Source organism: Carlito syrichta, unplaced genomic scaffold (assembly GCF_000164805.1).
Source record: "Carlito syrichta isolate Samal-C Ts95f unplaced genomic scaffold, Tarsius_syrichta-2.0.1 Scaffold135840, whole genome shotgun sequence".
NCBI classification, from domain to species: Eukaryota; Metazoa; Chordata; class Mammalia; order Primates; family Tarsiidae; genus Carlito; species Carlito syrichta.
Genome location: NW_007079936.1, coordinates 33,100 through 43,273, shown reverse-complemented (window position 1 = coordinate 43,273; position 10,174 = coordinate 33,100). Strand labels below are relative to the sequence as shown.

General features: G+C 39.4%; 1 protein-coding gene across 8 annotated transcripts in view; it reads right to left on the bottom strand.

Moving 5' to 3' along the window:
• APAF1 (apoptotic peptidase activating factor 1) overlaps window positions 1-10,174 on the bottom strand; it is a 100,189-nt gene that overhangs the window by 57,444 nt on the left and 32,571 nt on the right. For all 8 annotated transcript variants that reach the window (XR_002481443.1, XR_002481444.1, XM_008049613.1 and 5 more), the window contains 2 exons: window positions 9,752-9,883; window positions 6,755-6,880 (listed from right to left, as the gene is read on the bottom strand). Coding sequence is in view for 6 of the 8 variants with exons in the window: in XM_008049613.1 (XP_008047804.1) it covers window positions 6,755-6,880; window positions 9,752-9,883 (258 nt within the window). In the remaining 2 variants the exon portion in view is untranslated. The remainder of the gene's footprint in view (window positions 1-6,754; window positions 6,881-9,751; window positions 9,884-10,174) is intronic.

The following is a 10,174-nucleotide window of genomic DNA, read 5'->3' as shown; positions in this document are numbered from 1 at the left end:
GACCATAAATGTCATTAAATACATCAACAGATGTAAAAACAAGAACCACATGATTATCTCATTAGATGCAGAAAAAGCTTTGATAAAATCTAGTATTCCTTCTTGATAAAAACCCTTGAACACCTAGGCACAGATGAAACACACCTCAAAATAGTAGGAGCTATCTATGATAAACCCATAACCAACAAACTGCTGAACAGACAGAAACTGGAAGCATTTCCCCTGAAAACTGGAACAAGACAAGGCTGTCCACTCTCACCTTTCTTGTTCAACATTGTATTGGAAGTCCCAGGTAGAGCAATTAGACAAGAGAAGGAAATCAAGGGTATCCAAATGGAAAAAGAAGTTAAGTTATCCCTCTTTACTGATGACATGATCCTATACCTTGAAAACCCAAGAGACTCTGTCAAAAACCTTCTTGCACTGATAAAGGACTTTAGCAAAGTCTCAGGTATAAAATAAACATGCAAAAGACAGTCCTATTCTTATAAACCAACAATAAACAGAAAGAAACTCAAATAAAAAGCACAATCCCATAAAAATGAAATACTTTGGCATCTTCCTAACCAAAAGTGAAAGACCTTTACAATGAAAACCACAAAACATTGCTCAAAGAAATCCAAGAAGACACAAACAAATGGAAAAATAGTCCATGCTCATGGATTGGAAGAATTAACATTGTTAAGATGTCCATCCTACCAAAGACAATACCCATTAAATTACCAACATCATTCTTCTCAGACCTGGAAATTGCAATACAGAAAGTCATATGGAAATATAAAAGATCATGAAGAGTCAAAACAAAACAATCCTTAGCAAAAGAAACAAAGCCAGAGGCACCACACTTACAGAATTCAAACTCTACTGTAAAGCTACAATAATCAAAACAGCCTAGTATTGATACAAGAACAGGCATATAGACCAACGGAACAGGATAGAGATTCCAGAAGCAAAACCTCAATTCCTCAATCAACTCATCTTTGCCAGTCTCCACTACCAACCACTGGGGAGAGGGGAACCTACTCAGTAAATGGTGCTAGGAAAACTGGGTGACCACATGTAGAAGATTAAAACAAGACCCCTATCTATCAACATACACAAAAATCAACTCTAAGTGGATCAAAGGTCAAAACATAATACCTCAAAATATAAGAATCTTAGAAAATGCAGGAAACACCTTTATGGAACTCGAAACTGGCAACCAATTCCTGATCAAAACCCCAAGTGCCCATGCCATAAGAGATAAGATTAGACAAGTGGGACCTCATCAAACTGACAAGCTTCTGCAAAGCCAAAGAAACCCTCAAGAGAGTGGGGAGACAGCCCATAGACTAGGAAAAAATATGTCCCAACTGTATATCTGACAAAGGTCTAATATCTAGGATCTACAAGGAACTCAGACGTGCCAAAAAGAAAAAACAAATAGCCACATTATAAGGTGGGCTAAAGATATGCACAGACACTTCTCAAAAGAAGACATATGAGGAGCCAACATATACATGAAAAAGTGCTCAGTCTCATGTCATCAAAGAAATGCAATTTAAAACCACGCTGAGATACCACCTAACTCCAGTCAGAATGGCCATCTTCAATAACCCAAAAAACAACAGATGCTAGAAAGGATGCAGGGAAAAGGGAACACTTCTACACTATTGGTGGGATTGTAAGCTAGTACAACCCCTGTGGAAAACAGTTTGGCAATTCCTAAAAGATCTAAAAGTCGACCTTCCATCCAACAACACAGTCCCCCTACTGGGAATATACCCAGTGGAACTCAAATCACTCTATGAAAAAGATACCAACCTGGCTCGGTGGCTCAGCCTATAATCCTAGCCCTTTGGGAGGCTGAGGCAAGTGGATTGCTTGAGCCCATAGGTTCGAGACCAGCCTGGGCAACTTGGCAAGACCTCGTCTCTACAATAAAAATATAAAATTAGCCAGGCGAGGTAGCACATGCCTATAGTTCCAGCTACTTGGAAGGCTGAAGTGGAAGGATCGCCAGAGCCCAGCAGGTCAACGCCAGGATGGCTGTGAGCATGCCACTGCACTCCAGCCTGGGTGACACTGTGAGACTCCAACTCAAAAAAAAGAAAAGATACCTGCACATGCATGTTTATTACAGCACTATTCACAATTGCAAAAACATGGAACCAACCATGCTGCCCACTGAAAGAGGAGTGGATAAATATGGTATACATACACAATGGAATATTACTTAGCCATAAAGAAGGACAGAAGTTTTTTTTAAAAGTTTAAAAATGCATCTTAACATCTCTGAAATCAGGACATGCTACTGTCAAGGATATGTTAAAACCCCTAGCATCCAGGTAGGGTAGCAATGTAGTTGTTAATGTCTTTGGGTATATAAATTTCTCATAGCTATTCATATTCATCAATTTAAGTATGTGTATTCATTGTGCTTTATACATATTGAGTTTAATTGTTGTCTAAAATATATTCAGATATGTTAGAGGATACCTAATATATATAGTCTATTGAAATGAAGAATTACTGTGTATATAGAAAGGCCTGGCAAAAGACTAACTGAACAGTTAGTTTATATCAGCGAAGCAAATACTATTGGAGGAAGAATTACAATTTCATATTTTCTTGCAAAGCAACAATCAAGTATTCTACATGGACCAAGAAAGGAGAATACCCTGAAGTGAGTGAAACTCTTACTTTTTGTTACTAGCATTTACACAAAAGATCATGCACAAGAAATAGAACTGAAGGAAAGAAAAATTGCCAGATTCCTCCGAATAGATAAAATACATTTCAAAGCAGAGAATATGGTAGGATTGATTCAGAAATTGTGCGTGTTATGGAACTTATTTCAACAAACTTCCTAATGACCTTGAAGAAGCTGCTGTTTTCAGCAAGATATGACTTAATTGAGAACAAAGGAAAATATGAGTGCTGTCAAAAAGAGAAGCATCAAGCTAGGCTCGGTGGCTCAGCCTGTAATACCGCGCCTTTGGGAGTGGATTGCCTGAGCCCACGAGTTCGAGACCCGCCTGGGCAGCGAGATCTCATCTCTTCAATAAATCAAAAAATCAGCCGGGCGTGGTAGCGCATGCCTGTAATTTCGGCTTCTCGGAAGGCTGAGGCGGAAGGATCACCAGAGCCCATCGGGTTGAGGCTGCAGTGGCCGGGAGCGGCCACTGCACTCCAGTCTGGGCGACACAGTGAGACTTCAACTCAAAAAAAAAAAAGAGAGAGAGAAGCATCAGTGTCTAAACCCACAGAACTGGTATTATCAACTTGGAAGAAAATCTTGAAGACAAAATAGAGCATTCTTTCAGAAGTGCTTTTTCACCATTACTTTTTTTTTTTAAGGTTCTAGATTAAACTGTCTAGTTTTTCAAGGACATGAAAAACAGGTCAATATCATCTTCTCTGAAATTATTTTGTAAAACTATACCATAAAGCATCTGTTTGCTGCTTCCAAAAAAAAAGGACAGAATTATGAACTTTGCTGCAACCTGGATGGATTTAAGAGTCTATAATACTGAATGATCTGTAAACAATGAACCGAGTATCACATGTTCTCACTCATAAGCTGACCTTGAAAAATTATAATACTATAAGAAAGGGATTGGCAGTAATGATAAACTGCCGGGGAGGGGGCGACACCTCATCAACAATGGTACCTGCATAATGTTCATTTGGATACCTAACCCTGAATTGTACCCCACATCTTTAAAATAAATTTAAAAAATTTAATGGGCAAAAGAAATGAATAGACACTTCTCAGAAGAAGACATACAAGAAGCCAACAGATACATGAAAAAATGCTCAGCCTCACTAATCATCAAAGAAATGCAAGTTAAAACCACACTAAGATACCACCTAAATTCAGTCAGGATGGCCATCACCAATAACCCAAAAAACAACAGATGCTGGAGAAGATATGGGGAAAAGGGAACACTTCTACACTGTTGGTGGGAATTTACATTCCCAACTAGTACAACCTTTGTGGAAAACAGTGTGGCGATTTCTAAAAAATCTGAAAATCAAACTTCCATACAACCCAGCAATCCCCCTTCTGGGAATATACCCGGAGGAACTCAAATCATTATATTATAAAGATACCTGCACACGCATGTTTATTGCAGCATTATTCACAACAGCAAAAACATGGAACCTACCATGCTGCCCATCGAAAGTGAACTGGATTTTTTAAATGTGGTACATTTATACAATGGAATATTATGCAACAATAAAGAAAAACAAAATTATGAACTTTGCAGCAACCTGGATGGAATTAGGGTCTATAATACTCAGTGATATATCACAGAAACAAAGATCTGAGTACCACACCTACTCACTCATAAGTGGACCCTGAACATTTATTATAATACTATAAGAAAGGAATTGGCAGTAGTAGGACACTGCTGGGGGGGTCACATAACAGCAATAAGGATACCTATACTTTACCTGTATGATGACCACGTATGTACCTAACCCTCATTTGTACCCACATTTTAAATATAAAATAAATTTTTAAAAAATAAAATAAAATAAAATGCTTTCTTCTGAAATCATTCACTTAGTAAAAACCAAGAAATAAGAGGCTGACTGAACTGAAAGAAACTTTCAGAAGGTTGACTAAGCCTATCCATGGAGATCCTGAAAAAACTTCCACCATAGAGATCACCTTAAAGAAAGAGACAGATAAAGTAAGACATCATACACACCAAAATCCTTACTTAAATATTCTTCCTAAGAATTCTCCCAGCGTCCACTAACAGCTAGCTAAATTCTACAAAGTAGATTCTACTCAGAAAGAGTTAAGTAGCATTAATAAATCTTCTTCTCTAGAGATTCTAATAAACTAAATAGTGCCCAAGAGGATTCAAGTATTTTCCTAGTAAAGGCAGATGTCTGGAAAATCTGCTCAGTACATGGGTACAGTTCTGTACTTCAGAGACACAACAAAAAGATGACAAGTTCCCTGTAGATCGTAAGGCTATGTTCAACCTTATCAAAGAATCAGAAGACACGTGAAAATGACTGCAGTACAATGCACTAAGAAGTGGAAATCAAAAGACAAACCAAGCAGTTTCTAGCTGCAGATATTGATATAAGTACTCAGAACCAAAGAGATGGATGTCATAAAAGAACACTTTCTGAAGAAGGTTTTGATAGAGTTTTGAGGGTAATCAAAAAATATGGCAAGTGAACTGGAGACAAAAAACATCCCAAAAGAGGCTATCAGGACTATCAAACACATACAGGAGCAGGAGCTGAAATAAGCACCAAAAGTTACCTTATTCAGAACAGGTAATTTACAAGGACTAGAAGAAACAAACTGGACAGGAAAGGAGGTGGCAGAATGACAGAAGGTGAAGACTCTTAGAGGTGATCCTGATGAGTCTAGCTTTCCTGCGGTTTACACTATGGCATGATTTGTGTTCTGGCGGAACGGTGAGGTGAAAATAGTGGTAGAGGGTTATTCTAATAGCTCTGAACATGGATAAGAACAGATGGAGAGTGCACCTCAGAAGGCTCGGACAGCCTGATCAAGTAAATATTACAGAACAAGAGGGAGCAAGATAGGCCAAGAGACAGAATGTCAAAGATGGACAGGACTTAAGACCAAGGAAAGAAAGGAGAATCAATACACAGGAAATTAGAGACAGGATAATAAAGTGGAACTAGAATCTTACTGGGGAAAGTGGAAATTTAAGGAATAAGAATTTAGTTTTTTTAGTACTGTTAATTTCAGAAGGCTGAATAAGCTTTTTTCTCTAACGTTGACATTTTCCCCCATGTAGCTTTTCAAAACAATAACACAAAAGGCAGAATGAATAAATGATAAGTAAAAACAGGTCTTTTATAAACGGCCATAGATTTCACTACAATTTGAATGTGTCCCCCAAGTTCATGTTTTAGAAACTTATCCCCGATGCAGTATTGACAGGTGGGACCTTTGAGAGTGATTAGGTCATAAGGGCTCCGCCCTCGTGAATGGATTAATGCTTCTTATTGTCCATTATCTCGGTCCCTGATAGAAGAATGAGTTCAGCCGGTTGTCTCCCTCTCTCTCTCCCCTTTCCCCCCCACCCCACCTCCCTGCAAAACTGAAAGAAATAAATCTCTGTTCTTTATAAGTTATAGGCTCAAGGAATGTGTTACAATAGCACAAATAAATTAAGACAGGTCTCAAAATATTTTACAAACCTGGTGTAGTGGCTCGTGCCTGTAATTCCAACACTTTGGGAGGCAAAGGCAAGAGGATTGCCTGAGCCAAAGGATCTGAGACCAATCTGGGCCACTTGGCGAGATCTCACTTCTACAACAAATCAAAACTGGCCAGGCATGGTGACTTGTGCCTGTGGTTCCAACTACTTGGAAGGCTGAGGCAGAAGGACTGCCTGAACCCAGCAAGTCGAGGCTGTGGTGACTGTAAGCATGCCCCTGCACTCCAGCCTGGGCAGCAGTGAGATTCTGACTCAAAAATAAAAATACACACACACACACACACACACACACACACGTATATTATATACTGTGTTATGGATACGTGCTTAAAATTTAAGAATTCCGACTATATTAACTTTATGTTGTAAACTATTTGTAAATCATCATTATGACAATTACAGTTATATTAAGTATGCTCCTGGAAATTGAAAGAAGTTGAAAGAAGTTCTTTCTGTAGAAATGCAAAACACCAAAAACTATTTCCATAACCAAATTATAAGATGTCCCATAAAATTAAAACCCATTTTAATGATGTAGAAAAGCATACCTTTAATGTTCCATCAGCTGAACAGCTAGCCAAAAGATTATCATCCGGTGAAAATCTGCAGTGATTGACTGAACTTGTATGGCCAAACATAGTATTTCGACATCTTTTTTGGTTCAAATCCCAGAGCTATTTGTGAAAAACAAAAAGATAAACAAAAAGCTAGTACTGAATGGGAAAAAGTCAGAAATCATGTAAATGTATTCCTTTCCTCCCATGTAAGCATTTTGGTTTACAGAACGATGTTCAATTCACAGTGACATAAAGGTGAATTTGTGATGAACAAGTGACAGGGCAACCCTTAGGTCAGCATCCAAACCTGCTAAGGACTCCAAAGTGCACCTAGGTTTTTATTCTGAGCACTAAATCACTAACTAAACAATTACTGCTTATTGTAACTGAGTGGCGTGGAAACATTATTATTTTACTTGGTTACAATAAGTAATATGTAGTACAAATTGCCCCCACACTTTTAAAAATGCTAGGCTATCCAGGGCAAACCCTGAATTTTCTAACCAGGCTAAAAGCTATTAACACTCTAAAAAAGTATTCAAAAAATTCAAAGACAGACTTTAAGTATAAATATACTTGATATGAATTATAAGAGGTTAGAAGAGCAAGTCAAACAACACTTCCGGGAGACAACCAACCAACCCAGAATGTGGCACATTCCAGGGGACAAATGACTCAATTTCTCTAACAAACCAAAGGCAGAAGAAAGGGCGCAGCAGAGAAATGGAAATTCATAGAGTCAGAGAGACCTAGGAGACTTCATGACCAAGTGACACAGGAAGTTTGTTTGGTTTCTGATTCCAACATGATGGGGAATAGACACGGGGCTTTTTGTAGTTATTCGTTTGTTTTTTTGAGTCAGGGTCTCACTCCGCTGGAGTGCAGTGGCATGATCACAGACCACCGCAGCCTTCAACTCCTGGGCTCAAGTGATCCTTCCACTTCAGCCTTCCAAGTAGCCGGGACTACAGGCTCATGCCACCACACTCAGCTAATTACTTTTTTTTGGGAGAGACAAGATCTCACTATGTTGCCCAGACCGGTCTCAAACTCCTGGGTTCAAGCTATCCTCCTGTCTCTGCCTCACAAAGTGCTGGGATTACAGGTGTGAGCTACCACACCTAGTCAGAAAGACCTTTTTTGAGACTACTCAGGTGAACATGGACCAGGTACATTATAAAACTGTAGTTTATTATGTTAGGTATGATAATAGCATGTTACGTATGTTTAAGACTTCTGAGACGCATGCTGAAGCACCCTGGGTGCAATAACTTAATATATGGGATTTGCTGTAAAATGCTCTAGTCGAACAAAAAGGGAGGGTTATAAAATAAGACTGGCAAAATATTAACTGCAGTAGGAGCTAAATGATGGATACCACAGGGGTTCATATTGTGCTCTCTCCCTTTAAGTATGGTTGAAAAGTATACAATATGTAAATAAAAGGGGCTAGGCATGGTGGCTCAAGCCCACAATTCCAGCACTTTGGGTGGCCAAGGCAGGAAGATTGCTTGAGCTCAGGAGTTCAAGATCAGCCTGAGCAACATAGCGAGATCCTGTCTCTACAAAAAATCGATAAGTTAGCTGGGCATGGTAGCTCATGCCCATAGTCCCAGCTACTAGGGAGGCTGAGATGGAAGAATCACCTGAGCCCAGGAGGTTGAGGTTGTGGTGAGCTGTGATAGTGCCACTGCACTAGTGCGGACAAAAGAGTGAGACCCCAAACTCAAAATTTACACACACACACACACATACACACACACACACACACACACACACACACACACACTACTATGGTCATTCTGTTGATTTATGCTAGCTACATTAAACCCAGAGGGAAAAAAGTTAATTATCCTCAAATGTTAATTTTGGTAAAAAATTTTTTGGAAACGGCCAGTAAATGAGATAACACCTGGTCCTCAAGTCCATCTCCATCCTGGGCTCCTTTTTCCCGGTCCTGGAAAAACTCCATTCTTCAGATAAGGCAAGTTACACCAGAGGCAGCTTCAGAATTACGCACTTCCACCGGCTTCTCTCAGTTCAAGAATCTCAAGAAATACATTCTAACAGTCCCCATGGTAACACAAGTGGTGTAGCAGGTCTTAAAGTAAATCTTGTACTTAATGAAAATGGTTTACTAACCAATAATCCCTTCCCCACATGGTAGAGGTGTTTTTCTATATGCAAGAGGAGGAAATACAGACTTCCTCAACTTATAAAATGTTAAAAAGGAACTTCAAAAATTAGTCATCAACAGTGCAATAGTCTTTTTTTTAAACAGGTAGATTTATTCAAACAGGGCAAAGTTTTCCTAAGCAAGCTATAACTGTGGAATCACTTTATGTCACTCAATTAGTCTGCCCTTTGGGCTCAACTCCATGCTTCCAGACTGTGTTCTGCAGGGCTTGAGGGAGTCCATAAACACGCCGGAATATGGAATGGGAGGATGGTTAAGAAAGGGGGAGGGAGAAAGGGGGAGGGAGGGAGGGAGGCAGGAAAAGGAGTCATGCAGGCTTCACCTCAACCAGTGCGTTCACTGCCTCATGCCTTGAGCTTCTGTGTGACTTTTCGTTGGGAGAAAAATCAACGAATAAAGGGTGAGTCTCCTGAATGGGGGGGGTACTTTTCAATAATTGTTTCAGTACATCCTAAAAATTTTTTTAAATGACTTATCTAAGAGTCAACACAGAGTCTCTGAGGTTTCTTCAAACCAAAATGGCTTTTATCCACTCCCTCTTAAACATATAACATCCCATTGCAAAGATGGTATGACTTCAAGGAAGAAAGATGAGAAATCAAACCAAAAAACAATCCACAAGAAGGCAACAAATCTTTCTGGAATCCCAGAAAATGTAATCTGGTTATCTTCATTCACATAAGAGGAAAAATGATACAACCTTTTATAATACAATGCACAAGAAAAATCAAAGGAAATGCTCTGATGCATTCATCAAACGTATCTACATAACTTTCAATATCTGCACTTACTTTGAGAAAGAAGTCACTTGACCCAGTGGCTAAGAGAAGATGATGGCTGCTGTTGGTGAAATGGCAGCAGGTGACTTGCTCTGAGTGTTCCTCATAGGTATGCACGAGTTCCCCAGTCACAGAATTCCAAATCTAAAGAGAACAGAGAAAATAATATTTACAAATATTCCCTTCATGATTTTCGAAGGGAAAACAAAGAGGCAGAGAAAATGTGAGCTGTTCTACAAATACTATCTACCCTGCCATGGCAGATTTTCCCATCGGATGTGATGTTCGTGAATAGCTCCCAATTCTCTAAAAATACGGCAGTACTTTTCCTCAATGTTTAAAAACAAATGACTTGGCCGGGCGCAGTGGTTCACGCCTGTCATCCCAGCTCTTTGGGAGGCAGAAGTGAGAGGACTGCCTGAGCCTGTGGGTTCA